Below are 20156 nucleotides of genomic sequence, written 5' to 3' on the forward strand. Positions count from 1 at the left end.
TCATCCGTCCTCGTGGCGCTCTTGTGACTTTTCTCCTTGGTCCGGTCCGGTGAAATTGGTCTTTGCAAGCCGGTCTCGCAACTTTTCGTCTCCTGCGTGGGCAAGCAATCACCTCAGAACAGTGCCGGACCTACAACCACAAAGTAGCGAGCACAAGGCCACTCTCCCCCAAGACACACCCGGCTTTTAACAAAAAAGAAAACCCGCTACACCTTTCCCATTTCCTACGCGCGTCCTCCCCCCCCTCAACACTAAAAACAGCCCTTTCTTGAAAGCGTTAGGACGTGGTTATTAAAATCAGCTAACAATCGGCTTCACTTCGGAAAAACATATGAATGAACGAAAAAAAATGCCATGGAAACCCGGATGAGCATGGGGCTTTCGATACTCTAGGGGCAACGACTTAAACCGTCGGCATTGCCGTTAAGCTTACCCTTCTTGTAGCGAATATCGAAGGTGTACTGTTGAAGAGCCAAGCTCCAGCGCAAAAGACGACCGTTTTTCGCAGACATGGACTGCAGCCATGTGAGGGGACAGTGGTCAGTCTCTATGGTGAATCTTGAGCCAGCGATATAGCAAGCTAGCATCTGTACCGCCCAAATTACGCAGGCGCATTCCTTTTCTGATGCACTGTATGCTTCCTCACGAACTGAAAGCTTTCTACTGGCGTACAGTACAGGATGTTCGTTCTCGTCATCTTTCTTTTGACAGAGCACCACCCCCATACCCCTGTCACTGGCATCACACTGAAGAATGAATGGCTTAGAGTAGTCGGGCGCGTTCAACACTGGCTGACTCGTTAGTGCGTTCTTTAGCATACTAAAAGCATTTTCTTTTGCGTCATCCCACTTTACCGTTTGTGGTTCTGTTTTTCTGAGAGCATCCGTTAAAGGACTTGCAATCTCGGAATACCGCGGAATATATCTTTGGTAATAACCCGCCAAGCCAAGGAATGATCTGATGTCCCGCTTGGTGCGTGGTTGCGGGAAGTTGTCTATCGCGATCAGTTTAACCTCGGAAGGCCGACGATGGCCTTGCCCTATTACATGACCTAGATAAGCTACCTACGCGCGCCCTAATTGGCATTTGGGAGCCTTAACAGTTAAGTTGACCTCTCGTAGACGACGCAACACGGTTCGCAGGTGTTGCATATGGTCCGCCCATGATGAAGAAAAGATAGCTATGTCATCGAGATAGGGAAGTGCAAAGTCCTCCATTCCTCGTAGCACCTGGTCCATAAGGCTAGAGAAGCAATATGGCGCATTCTTCAATCCATAACTCAGGACTTTCGGACGAAAGGTTCCCATCGGGGAAATAAACGCTGCAAGCCTGCTTGCCCTCTCGGTCAATGGAACCTGCCAATACCCTCTGACTAAATCGAGCGTAGAGATGAAATTAGCACTGCTCACCTTTTCAAGCCTTTCCTCGATATGCGGTATTGGATAAGTCTGGTCCTTCGTGATTAAATTGAGCCTGCGGTAGTCGATACATGGCCGCGGCTCTTTTCCTGGGACCTCAACCAAGATAAGAGGCGAGGTATAATCACTCTCTCCTGGCTCGATTACACCTAGCTCTAACATCTTGTTTATCTCAGCGGTCATGACTTCACGTTGACGAGGCGAAACGCGATAAGCTTTCGAACGAACTGGGTCCGACGAGGTTAACTCGATATCGTGAACGATCGCAGTTGTCCAGCCCGGTGTATATGAAAATACGTCTTTAAATTCAAACACGAGTTCCCTCAGTTCGGCCCTTTGATTGGGATTCAACTCCGCCTGTTCTACTAGCTTATCAATGGTCTCGTCAATGTCTTTTGTCTCCGTCACTGCTGTTAACTCTGGAAAGTCGACAGGCATTTCCTCAGGTTGGTTAAGGGACATGTTCACAATGGCTTCCCTCTGCCTGTAGGGTTTGAGTAGATTGCTATGGTACACTTGTGGTGTCTTTCTTTTTCCCGGTACCGTGATTACGTAGTTTGTTTCAGATAATTTGTGAATTATGTCAACCGGTCCTTCCCATTGAACCTCTAGTTTGTTTTTCAACGAGGGTTTCAGGATCATTCGCTTTTCCCCAACTTCAAAGCGTCTCGTGCGAGCCGTCCTGTCATAGTAATGCTCAGCATTGTTTTGTGCTTTACGCATTTCATGCTCGGCAATCATTGTGGCAGGCTTACGTTTAACAACTTTCTCCTACATTCTGCCTCTCGCGACATTTCAGGCTCCGTTGCTTTCCTGGTTTTTTCATTAGCTGGCGTACTTTCCGCCTCATCCCCTATAGGGCTATCCTGTTCAGTACTAGTTGACCAATCAGCTGTCAAACCGGTTTCTTTCACCACTGGACTTTCATCCACTGCTTTAGCCGCGAGCTCCTTTGCCTTGGAACGAGTTAGGGCTTGCACTGTTCCCTCACTAAACCCGATTCCCTTGCGTCGTAGCAAATCCTCTGATTTGTTAGAAAACAAATACGGATACTGCGGCGGAAGATGTGCCGAGACGGCGGCTTCAGTGTCCAGTACTCCGAAAGGGCCTTCAATACGAATTTTGGCCACCGGGAGACAAACACTGGAGGCCTCTGCGGCTTGCCTTATCGAAGCACATTCCCCCGTGAAGTGGCATGCATCTACGTACGACGGATGCACTACGTCCATTGTGGCTGTCGAGTCGCGAAGCACTCTACACGGTTTGCCGTTTACCACGAGGTCTCGAATGTACGGTTCTAGCAATTTCAGGTTTTCCTTGTTACTGGTTAGTGACATCAACACTAGTTTGGGATTTCTGCATCCCACGGAGATATGCTCCGTTTGCCAGCAGTTGCAGCAAACTACCGGTTTCTTGGCCTCGAAAGCCTTTTTCTTTTGCTTTTCTGCCCTCTGTTCGGGTGACTCCTCCCTTCCCTTGCTGTTCTCGTCACTACTTTTTACTGAATCTGACCTTTCCTTTGCTTTATACCGACTCGACTTTGACCATCGTTTTGGCTTGTCGGGTCTGCATTTATTCATCTCCTCCTTAGGAGCTTCGCTGCCTTCGTCCGCACGGCGAGTTACGTACTCCTCAGCGAGATCGGCCGCTCTCGAAACAGTGTGTACGCCTGGCCTATCCTGAACCCAATACTTGATGTTTACTGGCAGCCGGCGGTAGAACTGTTCTAAGGCAATGCACTGCATTGTCTTTTCGGCGTCGCCGAGTGCCCCCTCTTCTCTGAGCCACTCCTTCAGGTTTACCTCTAAGGTGTATGCAAAATCTGAGTATGACTCACTTTTGGTCTTCTCGACTTCCCTGAACTTCCGCCTGAATGCTTCTGCTGATAATCTACACCTTTTAAGCAGCTCCGCTTTGACTTCATCGAAGTCCTCTGCTTCTTTCCCCATGCGGGCGATGATATCAGCTACTTCACGTGGCAGTAACATAAGCAAGCGTTGTGGCCACGTGTTTCTCGCGAATTTTGCCTTCTCACACGTGCGCTCAAACTGTACCAGAAAAAGACCTATGTCCCCTCCTACTGCGTAGGGTGCCATCAAGTCTGTCATTCTGCGCTCGCTTTCACATGCCTCTGTACTAGGTCTTTCAGAATTTTGAGCTTTCAAGAGCTCAATCTCTAGGCGCTTCATTTCGAGTGCGTGGCGTGCAACACGGTCGTGCTCTTCTTTAGCCTCACGTGCGGCGCGCTCGCGCTCTTCTTTTTCCTCTAGGCGCTTACGCTCTTCCTCTCTCTCTTTAATGCTTTCTAGGCATTCCGTCAGTTCCTCGTCGTCTGCCCAGGTTGCTTCGATCGCCTCAATGATCTCCGGCTTTGTCTTTGATTCGGCAATTTGGAGGCCCAACTCTTTGGCCAAGCTCAACAATTCCGGCTTCTTTAGTGCCTTCAAGTTCATGGCTGCCCTTAGTGCTGCTAAACCTTCACTCTATATAACCTTGACGTACTCAAACTTCCGTCAACGGTTTAAAGAAAAATCACTACTATGTACTTTCCAAAAAATACGTAAAAGCCAAGTGATATCTCAGTGAAGAAAAGCCGTGCACTCACCATATGCAGTCATGATCCAGACACCTTCCTTCCGAACGTTGTTGCCAGGACGAAGAGGCTACGATGTTGTAGTTGTCGTCCAAGTTGGGGTCTCCAGGATTACGTATCCCAATCGCTGCCAGCCAGTTTGTTGCACTTCAGGGGCGATCCCACCGTTAGCAACCAGTATGTTGCGTTTGGAGGCGATCCCACCGCTCGCAACCAGTTTGTTGCGTTCTCCAGGGTAGCGTACCGTACTGCTGCCGACAAGTAGCGACGCCTGCCTATCGAACCTCGACCGACATTACTTATTGGGTAGCGTGGCGTTGTCGGCGGGCTGCAGGCATCCGGTAGACCATGGCGACCGAGCAAGGGCGAGGCGATTTGCTAGTGCGAAACTTGCACTGTTTATTCAAAGGTAGTTGAAATAAAATAAGAAAAGCATGAAGTATGAAGTATATCACAATTACATTTCGGAGCCCCTTAAATAGGCTCTCTACAAGTGTGGGCGGGATCTTGCTTCCGTCGATGACACGTGACAGGCACAGAGAGAGGGCCCCTCCTCCTGCATTACCGAGCACGGGCAGGAGAAGTCGATCCTCTTTTCGACGAATCCGGGGAGAAGGTCGGGTGAATGACCTCTTCGGCGCCGTGGGGTCCGGCCAGATAGAAGGTAGGGGGATGACGTATCGCCCGTGGTGTCCGACCATGTAGAGGGTAGGGGAATGACGTATCGCCCTTGGCGTCCTACCAAGTAGAGGGTAGGGGATGACGTATCGCCCTTGGCGTCCGACCATACCTAACACTGGGCAATGTCCCGAAAGCTGGTAACCGGGTGCGGTAGCTCTTCCGGCTCGTGCTCGGCCCGGATTGATATTTCTTGGGCATGGTAGTCGGCGATGGTGTTGCCTAGTGCTACCTGCGAGTGAGCCGGGTCCCACACGGGGGGAGCTCTATGGCTCTTCCCGGAGGCTTAATTGCGCTTGGATAGAATGGCTAGGGCCGCGGAGGAGATTAACCCCCTGCGGAAGCTTCTGTAGGCTGTCTTTGAGTCGAGGACTACGGTGTCCACGCTCGGCTGTGCGAGTGCGAGGGCCACGGCCGCTTCTTCGGCAACTGCGGGGCCTGTTGTCTTCAGGGACGCGCTGACGATCAGCCTGTCTTTTGACGTAACCACCACCGCCGCACGGTCACTGTGTTTTCGGAGCGAGCTCGTCCGCGTAGAGGACCCTGGGGTTCTCTTCCAGCTTCCGGGCTATGGCTATGGCTCGCGCGGTACGCCTCTCGTCGTCCTTGCCCGGCGTCATGTTCCGGGAAAGGGGGTCTCAGTGGTCGTCTTCCAGTCTTCCGCAAGGGCCGTCTTGATGTGTACTGGCTCGATCTGTCATCCTATCTTGCGTGGGACGGCACGTCCGTGTTCCGTGTGACTGAGCCGGATTCTCTGATTAGAGAGGTGGGTTTCGATGAGCTCCTCCACCGTGTTGTGGGCGCCCATGTCTAGCTGTCTTTGCGTGGACGAGTATATGGGCATACTCAGTGCTTGCTTCGTTGCCTTACGAAGCAACATGTTTAGGGTGTCCCGATTCGCCTTCGTCAGCTGGAGACACGGGGCGGTGTAGGTAACGGAGTAGATAAGGGCGGAGTAGATTAGAGCAGGAAGCGCGATGATCGACAGAGGTGCACCTATCGCCCACCACAGAAATTCGAGCCCTTCTGCCGGGCGCGAAATTTCGTAATTCTGTGCCTTCTGTGTACATGCTTATAGATATACTGCTTTTTAGGCTGCCGGCTGCTAATTTTGTTTTATCAGAGCTTTGCTCGACGAATATATATGTCGTCCTCTCTGACGTGGGTTGCACTGACGAGCGTAGTAATAGTGCGCGTCGTCTGCTACGCGTGTTGCACACGTGACATTCCACTTCAGCCCCCTGGCGGGATTTCAGCCCACTGCTTCATCACGCAGCATCATGGTAGCACAAGTTTGTATAGGTGTTCTGTGGTAGCACCGTGTGTTCTTCAGCTACTTCAGCGCGCACCACCTGTAAAAAGCTAAATAAGAACACTTAAACTGTGCATAAATAACTCTCTGGCTCTAGGTTACCCTGTACACCGCTGTACACTTTCAGCGTCCTGCGAATATGTTCGTTCGAAACTGATGTTTATTTTGTGGGCTTGTAAGCCATAGAGTTAATATAAAGCCTTCTACTTGCGTCCTATGTACCTAGAATTCTCCTACAATATATGTAATAAATAAAGGTGTTATAATTTGAGCAATAAAAATGCTTTTCGAAACTGCGGCTGGTAACTCTTGTTTTCTTTTTTTCAAATTTTTTTAACGGTTTTTTCTTTTTTTGCGCGCGAGTTCGTCAGTTCAATGCCATTGGCGAGTCCTACGACTCACGTGACTGCTGTTCGGGTAGCGGCATGGGTAGCGGGCCATGAGCTTTTGTAATCGGCGCGTTCGGCTTTAGTTAGGTGCCAACTGCCACGCTTTTTTAGGTGGTACGACTGAAAGGAAAAATTGTGGCGTTCTCCACGCGTTTGGCTTGCGATTTTGTTTGCTTCCCATCGCCGATTGCCATTCTGTGAAGTTTTGCCTCTGTTATTTGTGTGTTACCGTTGTGTGCAATGATGTTTGCTTCAGTAGCCGTTCTAAATGATTAATGAATCGATTCCTGATGTTTTTGTGTAGGGGCAACTTAGTGTGGCGGACACTATAATTGTTTGAAAGTGTGGCCTTCCTTTCTCCAACAATGTCGAAAGTGACAGTGACAAAGGAAGAAGCCTTACATCTCTTGGAACTTGATGGCACAAGTGAGTACCAACCATATTATTACTGCGTTCGAGGCGCTTTATTTGCAAGTGTACAGGCCTTTCTTTTTTTGTGTGCTCGGAACGTATGGTGACAATGTGACATGTATACTTTAATCTTGCATTCATAAGCGTCGTAAACATGATTATTAGGCTGGAGCCCTGCCTGTGTTGGAACTGTCGGGTTGTGGCCAAGTTGTGGTGTGCTTCCGTGCGCATTTGGCGGGTCGCTGTGTGGAATGTTAGCGCGTGCAGTGTGCTGCGACCTGCAAATGTGTTCTGACACGTTGAATAAAACAGAATGTACATATGAATGTAAATGAAGATCTTGTGGTCATCTACGACCCCGGACGAGAACCGGTGCATTCGACATGATATAACTGACGTCTTGAACATTGGTAACTCGGGGAAGCAGATGCAGCATGCTGTAACTTGCATTGTCACCCGTGTGTGAGCGCCCTGCTACTGGTCTTGCGTTTACTTTTTCTATACAACGAACGAGTAAGACAAATGTCAACCTCCGTAGGGGCTAGGCAGACAAGTACGGAGTCAAGCTCGTTCGGCTGGCAGAGGACTCGCTTACGTAATGCTGAGGCCGTAGATGAAAGTTGCTTTTCATTCCTGCAGATACCGCGAGACGCGACCTTCTTGCTAGGTTTGAGCGCTTGCGAGTTGGTGGTTAATTAAATTTGGTTTTTTAAGTTGTCTGGATAAGTATTCCAGTCACCACCGCGTGTCAAATATCTCTACTGACGCAGCCTTTCAAACATTATTGCACTTCAGCTTATCATGCTCGGGGGCTCCTATCTAAATACATGGGAACGGAGAAATCGTTTTTGTAAACAACTGCTACATCAAATTTGATGAGGTTTGTTGCCTTTGAAAGAATAAACTATTGTCTAGAGACTAGAAAACGGGTATTTTTATTTAGGCCGTCAATTTCTCCGTAATTTTTTTTGAAAGTGCGAAATTGCAAGAAATTAACTATAAGTAAAAAACTCTAACTCAGCAATAAAAAACGGCATCACAATTCTGTAAACTGCACGTAAAAATACATCGAACAGCGGACGAAATTGACATACTACACACTGCTCTCAAATATACCACTAATTTGCGAGTCGGACTTTTGCAAAACCTTCGTAAACATTGTAAAACATTTTACATAAGCAGTAAATTAATACGCTAAATTGGACCGCTTGAGATGCCCTAATCGATGTAGTTTACAGAACTGCGATATCTGTTTTTGTGAGGTACGGTTGTGAAAACTTCGGGTTCAAGTATTTTTGAAACATCAGTCTTTGGTAATTTCTGTAAAGAAAAATTACAGGCCCGCAATAAAGAATCTGCTACCTACAGTCACTAGAATTTAACTGTATCTCTCAAATGCAACACATTCCATTAAAATCAGTCGAGCAGTTGTCTCGTGAAACCATTTCTGCTTTATTCATGTATTTGAATAGGCAACATCAGAGTTGTCCCCGAGCTAAAGCTTCCTCTTGACTTGCTGGTATTACAAGAAAAGCCTGAACTGATATTTTCATATTTGGGGACAGTGGCCTGTAGATGCAGAAAATATTGTAACAAGGCTCTCGTTTGTTAGTCCTCGAACCATTTTGTTTCGTATGCCCAACACTGCCCTAGTTTGCACACTTTCACATTCCACCTACCGTCTAGCACACTGGTGGTTTTCTGGGCAGTCTGTTTAAATAATGTGTTCTTTTTGAACCAGTTTTTAAGCATTGCCTCTGAAATGTGTTGCCTATATTTGAACCATGCATTTGCGATCTATTGTGTAGTTCGCACAGAGCTATCCATTGCAAGTTCTTGTGCAATTGAGTGTACTGCGCACGTGAAGAATTGGCTAAACAGTGCAAAATGAATGTTGAAAAAGGAGACAAACATTACAATTTACTGCAGTGCTGATGGGCGACATTTATTTTAAAGGAAGCAAACCAGCTGCTTTTCATTTTACATTCAGTGTGCAAACAAGTCAGTGCGTACAAGTCAGTGCATTCAAGTTGGCGCAGTATGTACCAACACATCTCTAAATACAGTAAAGAAACAAAAGATTTGATGAAAGCACTTTTCATTTCATGAACGCCAGATTTTCATTTAATCCTCCTAGTTTTCATCACTCTTGAGCTGCAATCAGAAAAATGCCACGAGGTAGATAATTAATCACAAGAACTATGTTGCAAGCAATGGTTGAAGGTAGCAGAAGGTGAGGTACTTCTGCTGAATCATTATTTGAATACATTATAAGTGTTCCTTTACATATTGGGCCATGATGTTGATGTTTATGTGGCTTCACCCTTTAAAATGGGCAGGTGCTAGTACTGTGTCCTAGCCGTGACAACACTAATTAAAGCAACAAAATAACAGTGTGACTAAATAAAAGACTCAAACAGTAAAAAAAAAAAAAAAATAGCGAGTTTAAAATGTGGGATGTTCGAAATTATAACGTGAGAAAGACTGAAGAAGCCGTAAAAAATGGAAGCAGCCTGAAATCAGTGAGAAGGAAACTTGGCATAGGACAGACCAAGATGATGCACTGAAAGATAAGCACTGTAATATCATCAGCAATCTCGAAGGTATAGTAACAGCAGCGGAAGAATTCTGTAGTGACTTGTACAGTATCCAGAGGAGTAAGGATACCTCCATTCGAAGCAGTAATGAACAGGATACAGAAACTCCTACTATAACTAGCGATGAGGTCAGAAGGGCCTTGCAAGACATGAAACGAGGAAGGGCGGCAGGAGAAGATGGAATAACAGTCGATTTAATCAAATATGGAGGAGACATAATGCTTGACAGCTGGCAGCCCTCTATATGAAGTGTCTATTAACAGCAAAGGTCCCAGAAAAGAAGACCAGCCAATGTCGCTCTAAATCGCCTTGATAGCGACGCGTCCATGGCAACTCATAGCTGTCTTTCCAACTTTGTGCTGACTGCGTTCCATTCATCCTCGCATCTTGGACGACAGGCATACAGCAGCATTGGCAAAGGTGAAACCAAGCGCGTGTACCACTTTCCAGAGTTTTGCACCATCACGGGCCGGCTGCAACCCCAGATACATCGTCTGCGCAGCAAATTGCATGCTCTCTGAGCAGCCCATTTCACGTGGTCCTCGTGTACCTCCACAACATTTTCTGCAGTTCTAAGCATTACACCAAGGTAATGGTATTCCGTTAACCATTATAGGGTTGCACCGTTGAGAAGAACCATGGGTATTTCACCTTGAGAGTCAGAGAACTGTAGCACCGCAGATTTCCTGGCATTGAACTCCAGGCTCAACCGAGAGATGTGGACGGCAGCCAAAGTGACCAACCGCTGTACATGCTTTACACTCTCTACAAGCAGCATGATGTCGTTCACAAACAGCAGGCCTGGCAAAGTCCCGGAGTTTGGTTGACTGTACACCATGTACTGGAACTCGAAGCCAAGGCGACTTTGGAGCAGCGTGCCCTCCATCCTCAACGCATATACCATGTAAAGTAAGAGAGGGCACCTTTGATTCAGACCTCTGCATGCAGCCACCGGTCTCGTGATGACACCGTTAAAGCAGGAAACAACGGTATTTGCTGCATACATGCGACGAAGAAGGTTGGTCTATGTATTCGGCAGGCCCAATTCGACCATGCGGTGCAGTATCTGGTTGTGCGGGATGCTGTTGTATGCTTTCGAAACATCCAGGAAGTGTCCCACTAAGTTCCACGACTTTTCCTGCACCACATTCACTGTCTGGCTAAGCATGAACACATTGTCCTCCAGTCGGCGATTGTGCCGGAACCTCTTCTGCATTTCTGTTAGAATACCATTATTTTTGGCCCATGCGCACATCCAACTTTTAACTACCTGCGGGAAGAGGCAGTGTAACACGCTGGTGACCATGAGCGGCCTGTAGTCCTTTAGGAATCCCGCGTTTCCACCCCTCTTGCACAGGAAACTAATGCGTCTGCATTGACTGTCTGGCGGAATGGGTTCACCACGCAGGATGCCGGTAAATATGACGGCGAGGCATTGTCAGGCTATATTGGGCAGACATTTCACAAGTCCTGCCGAGATAGTGTCCAATCCCTGGGCTTTATAGGCCCCAAAGCGAACAAGGGCTCAGTCAAGCGTGAACGGCGTTATCTCTTACTCGCACTGCTCTACACTATCTTCGGTGCCCGTGCATAGGTAGGCAGGAGGAGCTTCTCTGGTGAAGGTGCAGGCGGGGAAGCTAACAGTTGCTCCACATGGTTTGCAAGGTGTCCCTTGAGTTCCGAGATGGGTGGCCAGTGTCCTCATCCCCAAGTTCTTGGTGAGCATCTTTCCAATCGAGGATTCACATAGAGGAGGCTAGTACCACCTAGGGGCATATCCTGAAGTGTATTTCTAGCTGTGTGGAATTTTTCTCGGGCAAAGGGAGGGCAGCTGGCGAGGAGACTTTCTGCAGTGTATGGTCAGCACAATGGACAGGGTTCAATTCAATTCAATTCAGTCTTTATTTTTCTCTTGGACAGAGAAGGAGACAGGACTAAAAGCTCGTAAGCTTGACAGAGGTCCTGCCCCCTTTATCAACCTGGCAGTACAGTACACAGGCAGAGATTTTCAATTTTCCGAATAAACACTGAAACAAAATAACAAAACACTTGTAAAAAGCAGCGCTATGCATTGCAGCACAAACATAGGTATTAAAAAAACAAATAACTGGTCATGGGGAAACGAAAAAAAAAAATAACAGGTATAGGTTTAAACTGAGTGCAACATTACGTAATCTTGCGAAGAAAAAATCGCTTAATAACATCACTTGAATGCTGAAAGGGGTCAAACAATTCTCTGTTTAATTTATTTAATAATACTGGAACAGTATAAGAAAGAGACTGCTCGGTATAATATGCCCTAGGCGTCGGCACTAACCAAATTTCTTTATGTCTAGTCTGCAGGATATGCGTGTTTTTCTCAAGTTTTGCCAGATAACTAATATAATGTTCATGACTGTGTGAAGACCGTTTATAGATCATTAAAAGTCTATAATTATATAAACTATAGATTGGCAGGATTTCATATTTTAAAAACAAGTCATGTGTGGGGGAACAATAAGGAACACCAGCAATGCATCTTACAGCTCTTTTTTGAAGAAGGTGAAGCTTGGATAAATTTGTGACACCCGTAGTGCCCCAAACGGTACAACAATATTGCAAAAGAGAAAGAACTAATGAGTTGTATAGCAATAGCCTAACTTTCACAGGAAGAATACCGCGCAGCCGCAACATGACACCGACAGCTGAAGACACTTTTGATCTGATATAATCAACATGATCATTCCAAGTCAAATGCTTTGAAAATATGACGCCAAGGATTTTAACAGAATCTACAATTTCAACAGTATCAGAGCTTAAGAACACGTTCAACGGATGAGAAATTACCTTTCCTTTTGGAAAGTACAATATTATTTTTGTCTTTTTAGAATTAATCTTCAAACAATTTGATTTTGCCCACGTATTTAATGCACTCAGTGTTTCGATTGCTTTCTCTTCAATGTCATTTTCTGATCTCCCGGTTATGAACACCGAAGTGTCATCAGCGTAGGATACAATCTGTCCATCAGTTACACATTGCACAACATCATTTATATAGATTAAAAATAAGAGCGGTCCCAATATGCTTCCTTGGGGGACTCCTGCATAAATATTTTGTATTGAAGACAACGAATTTTTAAAGTCAACATATTGTGTTCTGTTCGACAAATACGATTTCATAAGATCGTGAGCTTTTCCTCGGACACCATAGCTTGCCAGTTTATGTAGTAAAATTCTGTGGTTTATCAAGTCAAAAGCCTTAGTAAAATCTATATATATGCCTGCACCTATTTCCTTATTTTGAAACATATCTATAATGATTTCTTTTTGAGTCAGTAATGCTGTTTCAGTGGATCGATTCTTTCGAAACCCGTGCTGAAAGTCAAGGAGCAGGTTATGTTTTTCAAAGAAAGACAGTACCCTACCATGCATTAATTTTTCTATACCCTTCGAGAACACTGGCAGTATAGAAATTGGACGATAGTTACGAATCAAATTGTTGTCACCGCTTTTAAAAACCGGTATTACTCGAGCCATTTGCAGTGCCTTTGGAAATATAGCGGTAGATAATATGAGATTGTAAATGTGAGTAACAGCGGGGCATATTAAGTGAAGAACATGTTTAATGGGCGCTATTTGGAGACCAGTTGCATCTACTGACTTGCTATTTTTAATATTACTTATGCACGAGAAAACTTCTGTGCAGTTCGTGGGCGCAACGAAGAGGGATGATGGACAGCTGCTTCCCTTCATGAATTCAATGTAATTTTGGCTGCACTCTACCTGACTCTGAGATGCCTGTAAAATAAAGAAATTGTTGAAAGCGTCAGCTAAACAGGTCCCATAAATTCGTTTTCCTTCATGCTGAAAGTTTTCGGAAGTATCACGGGTATTTTGTTGCAATAAACAATTCAGTTTTCGCCAGATTACATCCGATCGCTGTTCTTCAGGGCTCCAAAATACATTTGTGAAATAGGCGTCTCGAGCCATTCTTAGTTTTGATGTTAGATTATTTCTGTACTTTTTGAATTGCCGAAGCAACTCTTCATTTTTTGATTGTACAAACTGTGCGTACAATCGGTTCTTATGCTTGATCATTTGGAGCAAGTCGGACGTCATCCAGGGTTTCCGTGCTTTTGGTGGCGTGGTTATCTTTCTTAGTGGAAAATGTGCATCATATATAGCCTTGAATGTAGTGATGAAGTTAAGGTAAGCGGTATCACTACTATCTTCCTCGAAAACGTCGTTCCAGGTCTGTTGGCTAATCGCAGCAAGAAAAGATTCAAGGGTTGGTGGCATAAGCTACATAACTGCTGCTTCCTATAAGGCATTTTGTCAAGAATTGGCAAAAAATATTTCCCCAACCTTGGGAAGCAACTGCTTCTATAAGTGGCAAAAAGGTTGCATCATCTTATGGAACTTCAAACCATGGGGACTACCACATAGTTCTATACACATCATACCTTGCTGGTGAAGCAGCGCACTGACATGCACACAGTGATGACACACAAAAAAAGACTACACTCGCTGCACTCGCAACTATTTTATTTCAGAACACATACTTCATATTTATATACCTGCGCACCCTCAGGCGTCAAAGAAAATCAAGGCAAGATTAAAGGCATTTTTTAAAAATCATTTTCCCGCGCCTACTCGGGCGTCAAAGATATGACACCTACCTATCATGGTGTGCAATCCTATCGTATTTGTTGCACCCCTAACAACCATTTTTATTACACAATTTTTAAATTTTTTTCCTTTAGTGTGCTTCCAAAAAGGCAACCTCACCATGGCTTAGATGTACAGATGGCTGACTGATACAACTCTCTCCCCTCTTGCGAATATGAAATGCTTAGATTATTTCCCTGGTTAGCTGATCCTTATGCTGCGATAAAACTGTGGTATCATTGTAAAGCGGCCAGCACCCATGTTGGGAGCAGTGCCCCTTAATGTGGGAATGAATGTTTCCCCCCAGTGACCTTTTGTGCTCCAAAAGTCTTGTGTTTACACACCGACCTGTTTGGCCGGTGTATACTTTTCCACACGATATGGGCAAACAGTAGACAACGGATGACCTGCACTCGACAAGTTTTTCTTTATGCTTGACCGTGCACTTACGACCATTTAATTTTATTTTTGTTGAAACTCTATGATCCAGTCTGGCACATATTTTTCCAAGTTTCAATGAGTGCAAAAAAGAGTGCAACAGAAAAGAGATTGACAGCAAAAAAAAATGTGTCAATACCATATGCACACAAAACTGCGCATAACTTAAGAAACGTAGGTGGCAGATATGGTCTACGAGTAGTTTTTTCAGCACCGAACAAACTTGGAAAAATATGTGCCAGACTGGATCATAGAGTTTCAACAAAAATAAAATTAAATGGTCGTAAGTGCACGGTCAAGCATAAAGAAAAACTTGTCGAGTGCAGGTCATCCGTTGTCTACTGTTTGCCCATATCGTGTGGAAAAGTATACACCGGCCAAACAGGTCGGTGTGTAAACACAAGACTTTTGGAGCACAAAAGGTCACTGGGGGGAAACATTCATTCCCACATTAAGGGGCACTGCTCCCAACATGAGTGCTGGCCGCTTTACAATGATACCACAGTTTTATCGCAGCATAAGGATCAGCTAACCAGGGAAATAATCTAAGCATTTCATATTCGCAAGAGGGGAGAGAGTTGTATCAGTCAGCCATCTGTACATCTAAGCCATGGTGAGGTTGCCTTTTTGGAAGCACACTAAAGGAAAAAAATTTAAAAATTGTGTAATAAAAATGGTTGTTAGGGGTGCAACAAATACGATAGGATTGCACACCATGATAGATAGGTGTCATATCTTTGACGCCCGAGTAGGCGCGGGAAATTTTTTTTAAAAGATGCCTTTAATCTTGCCTTGATTTTCTTTGACGCCTGAGGGTGCGCAGGTATATAAATATGAGGTATGTGTTCTGAAATAAAATAGTTGCGAGTGCAGCGAGTGTCGTCTTCTGTGTCTTAACTGTGTCCGTGTCAGTGTGTTGCTTCACCAGTAAGGTATGATAACTCGCCAACTAGCCCATCTTTCCACTTTACTGAAGTTCTATACACGTCAGACTTCTGTTAATCATGGTATGTCTCAATGAACTTATGGAGAATTTGTCTACATATTCTTCTACTTGTTCACATTACAAGTAGTTCCATATTTTTTGACTGATTACTTTTGTTTTATTAAGAAAAACAAGCTATAGGCAATATATTGTTGAACTAGCATTTCTTGAAATTTAATATCATGAGCATCGGGGTTATAAGGCCTCCTCGTGTGAGTGCGTGCCCTTGTGTGTGGGGAGATCCAGCGCATCCATTATTTGTTTCGGTGTAGCTGTGCTGCTTGCCACCTGGAGATCATCCAAGTCGTCATCCTCCATGTCTGTGATGCTCTGGATTATTGTGTCATCGTCCAGCCCTTCAGTTGTCACAGCACAAGCATTGCTGAAGATACAGTCCTCCAGCGTCGCGTTGCTGGGAGCACTTCCCAGATCGTAGAGCAGCTACCAAGAGTCAACAATATCTGTAGTTTAACTATTTATCTGCCTGTCAAGGAGGCTCCTGGTACATGCATGCAATGCACGAGGTCTTTGCTAAATCGGGGTTGTGTTAAATCGCGAAAAAAAAGTAGATGGTTTTCAATGGGACAGAGATTGGGACATTTTAAAGATGCGTTACTTCAAGGATTTTGTTAAATTGAGGTTCATTATTTAGAGGCTTGACTGAAGTGCTGTCTGAAGTTTGCGTATAGTACTAAGTGCAGCTGTGTTGTCATTGCCCAAAGCAGTTCAAGCAGATAACACCTTTGGTGCAGTACAGGGAGCAGTCACATGGCCAACCTCTGCTATCTCATTGGCTTTCATGACCTGCAATTTCTGCATTGCAGTTTGGCAAGCTACAGTGAGATTGGGCATGGTCGAGGTGTGGTCAAAAGGGAGGAGAAAATGTGCCCAAACTCATAAAGGTGAAGGAGGCTGGCTGACCATTGGGGTAACCAATGAAAGGGTCAGAAGGACTGGTGGGTGCACTAGACACACATATCAGCACAGGGATGAACAGGGCTGTGTAGCAATGCGAGTGCTTGGGGTGATGGTAAAGATGAAAACTGCCAGTTTACTACAAATGACAAAGTAACAAGAAGGACACTGTAAATATGAGTGCAGGTGAGCTGTGTTGTGTTTGGGTAGGCACAGTGCATTGGTATTCCAGTATTATCGATGTCCCTGTAATGATAAAGGCACGCCTGTTAGGTAGAGATGGGCTGGTATAATGTAAGGATTCCTTTCGCTCAATTGTGTTTCTTCCTTATCATCCACTGTTCACCGTCAGCCAGCCCTGGTGATAATGTGTGGGCGGAGTACTGCTCTGACCATTGAAAAAAGATGAAAAGGAATAGCATTGTAATAGAATTGTTACATTATCCTGGCTATGGTTGCTTTTAGTAAGTTCTATGAAATGTTAGAGCAATCATGCCTGCAAATCTGTCTGGTTCAGACAGCACAACTCTTCATGTACCTGACCTCAGCCAATAATGCATCAGTTCAGCAATAACAGCATAAAAACATTTTGTTGTTTTACTTAATCATTGCTATTATGCAGGCCGTCCTTGGTTATTTTGGTCTTTTATCCAGGCTGTCCCTGTAATCTTTTTCTTATTGCAGGTCCATCAGCGACAGACATACAGATGCAGTACCAGAAGCTGGCACTAAAGTGGCACCCAACCAGGCATCGAGCTAATTTGCGATCTATAGAGGTGTGCATGTTTTTTCATTCACATTCTCTCGACCGCATTAATCCTTGTTCATAGTGACTTTGTGTCTCCTAGACAGCTTGTTACTGGGCTGCTGTAATTCTACTCTAGTGCTTTCCTTCTTTCCTTTCTTTCTTCCTTTTATCCACGCCGTTGTGACATATAGTAAGGGTCTCATACATTTTGACGCTGAAGTCTCTGGGGGATTCAGTAGTTTTTGGTGTTATATGACCAAAAGAACCTTCCTATAATTTTCTTTCCATCTTTTTCTTGACCCCAAAAATTACATTTGGCCTTTCTTTACATGTGGGCCATAGTGTGGTGCTCCATGGGGTGCAATTTTTGCTGCATAATAAATAACACTATTGTTTAGTAATTGTCCTTTTCTTTATTGCTGTTCTGTCACATTGTATCATACCATCATATTGGATGTAGTTTGCAGTATTGGATTGTAGCACAAGCTGCATTTTCTTTCTCTGTGTGTATGCTCGGGGAAATTGTTTGCAATTATGTATTCATTTAACTGTGTTTCCCAGCGTTGATTAATTATTTATATTGATGTCAAAATAAAGGTTCATGGTTTTTGCTCAGTGTAATACAGGTAATAACTAGACAGGAAGAATACAGGCCGCAGCGACATCTGTTTAGGGGGGATGCTAGGCTGAAATTTAACTTTTGAACTGTTGCACAAGTATTTATAAAGGTTTATGTTTATGTATCTTGTTTTAGGGACGTGTCCTAAATTTCTTTATTACAGATCAGTTAGAAAAGAAGTTATGACTGTCATATGGACCAATTAGGCATGTCACATTAGGAAAACCATCATTTCAAAAATAATGAAGTCACACTGTTTTTGTTAGATACCGTCTAGGGGGCTTATAGTGCAGGATAAGGCCAGTTGCATGTTTTTCATCACATTTTTGTAACAGTGTCGTCACTTTGAAGCTAAGTTCAATTTTTTTTTCGTTGTCATATGTCAGATCTGTTATCACTTTTTTTGTTAATAAAGATTTACAAATATACAAAGAACCTCATCCTTTTTATGACAAAATTTCAGCCCAGAAACTACTTTGAAAGCAGGTTTTGGCAAAGCACTTTGGGAATAATAGTTTTCTTATTAAGGGTTTTGTTTGGCCAAAGAAGTGCAAACTGAGAAAAATGAATTCAGATTTAAGAGCTTGCTATTTTATTTTAAGACGAAAAATAGTTAACCAAACTGCCCTGCTCCATAGGTTGGACCCTCGTCTTCAATTTGAACCTTCATTGCGGCAATTGCTTCAAGTCAGGTTCACATGTTTTTTTCAGCTTTAGAGCAGTCCAGTGCCCTTGTGGCTTATGGCTTCTTTTTTTAGCTTTTACTTTGTGGTTGGCTTTACTCGCGGTGGAAGGTCCCCCGTGATTAAAACACAGGAAAAACAAACTTTATAAAGTGGGCATTCACTCAGTGTTTGGTTTGTTGCCTGCTCTATGGTGATGTCTTAAATACATTGTTCATGCGCGCTCTCGATGGCGAGATAATTAATTTTCTTTTCTATGGCACAGATTGCCACTAAACTTGGTGATGAGCTTCTTTATACATCTAGGAATCCAAAATAAAAATTAGAAAATGCACTGTTCTGGCAAAAATTGTGATTTTAGCCCTGTGTCCCCCCTTAAAGGGACCCTGAAACTATTTTGACAATTTTTTGCTAACAGGCTGAGTTATTAGGGTGGGTCCTTCTGATCAATAAGTGACACATTAAACCATTGCGCATAAAGCATGTAATTTATTGTAAGGCTTTAAATACGGGCATCGCTACTGGTTGCAGCGGCACCGCTATCCTGAGTTTTCAGACAGGGCCCCATTACAATCTATGTAGCTGGCGTGCATAACATCAGTTAGGTGAGCTATCTGACTGGCTACCTAGGTTGCATCATCTATAATTTTTCCAACTTTATGGCGAACAAATGTTCGGAATACTTGTAATGTTGATTAATTTGTTCCTATAAGAAGAGTCAGTTTCGCCCGAAAGGTGAAGCATCGATTGCGATAGCAAATTAGTAGACAGCTATATGAAGTACGGATGGTAGTTTCATTGGCCGTATAAACTTGTAAACATTCGTATACTAATTAAATTAACGAGCATAGTGTCATGCGTTCATGGGCAATCATAAACACATCTAGCTTGATGAGCGTGGATGCTCGCTGTCAAAGCAATGGCGCGAGAAAGAGCGGCGGCAGTGGCAAAAAAATTGACCTTCGTGCTGCCTCGCGCTTTAGCACGAACTAAATGACTAGAACACAGTGCATACAAAGCTATGAGCCCTCGGCGCACCTAGACTCTGTACTTGTCACAGATTGCTTTCAAGTTAGGGTGCATGCGGCCGACTCTGTACTCGTAGCAGACCGCTTTCAAGATAGGGCCTGCGCTCAGCCGCTTGTTTAGACTCCCCTCCTCCCGGTGGAAGACGGCGTGCTTCCTCCCTTGTTTGTGCGAGACCAAGCCACCATCCTGGGCTCACCCTCACAAGCTTTCACTTGCACCTACAGCATACATTGTGCGGCCATGGTGCTATCGCAATTGGACATTATACGGAACATCACAGCGACAGCGGAAATGCGCCTGGGGTGTCCATATAATTGCCGTTGCAATAAAATAACAAAGAGAATAAACAATGACAATTTTTATCACTACACTCAAGCACTTCCAGCAAACAGCAAATGTTGTCTGCTTGTGTTAAAACATGCTTTGTGTTGGTCTGTGCTAGTCTCGAGGTTTCTTTTCGCGAGGACCATGAATCGTGCTTATTTTGTTGTGGGCTGTAAACCTAGTGATTGGCGAAATGTCAAGCTGCGACATCGTGTCCCTCTGCAAGGCAGCAGGCGAGCGGAGCGGCTGCAGTGCATCGGGCTGTGTGTATCCGATTGGCGCCAGGATCGATGCGTTTGCGGTCGTCACTTCATGCCGGAGGATCGCTACCACAATATAGAGTTGTAAAGTGTCCGGTATTCCGGTAAGT

At 44.7% G+C, this 20156-nt stretch overlaps 1 protein-coding gene across 2 annotated transcripts in view; it reads left to right on the plus strand.

Moving 5' to 3' along the window:
• The first annotated feature begins 6388 nt into the window (after positions 1-6388).
• Positions 6389-20156, plus strand: part of LOC142566008 (uncharacterized) — an 82904-nt gene continuing 69136 nt past the window's right edge. Inside the window, exons 1-3 of one of the 2 annotated variants that reach the window (XM_075676690.1) lie at positions 6389-6587; positions 6695-6816; positions 17068-17159. In XM_075676690.1, the coding sequence (XP_075532805.1) occupies positions 6756-6816; positions 17068-17159 (153 nt within the window). In that variant the 5' untranslated portion in view covers positions 6389-6587; positions 6695-6755. Of the gene's footprint in view, positions 6817-17067; positions 17160-20156 lie in introns of both variants that reach the window. The other variant, XM_075676689.1, reaches the window with a different exon arrangement.

The sequence above is a fragment of the Dermacentor variabilis genome, unplaced genomic scaffold (assembly GCF_050947875.1).
Source record: "Dermacentor variabilis isolate Ectoservices unplaced genomic scaffold, ASM5094787v1 scaffold_12, whole genome shotgun sequence".
NCBI classification, from domain to species: domain Eukaryota; kingdom Metazoa; phylum Arthropoda; class Arachnida; order Ixodida; family Ixodidae; genus Dermacentor; species Dermacentor variabilis.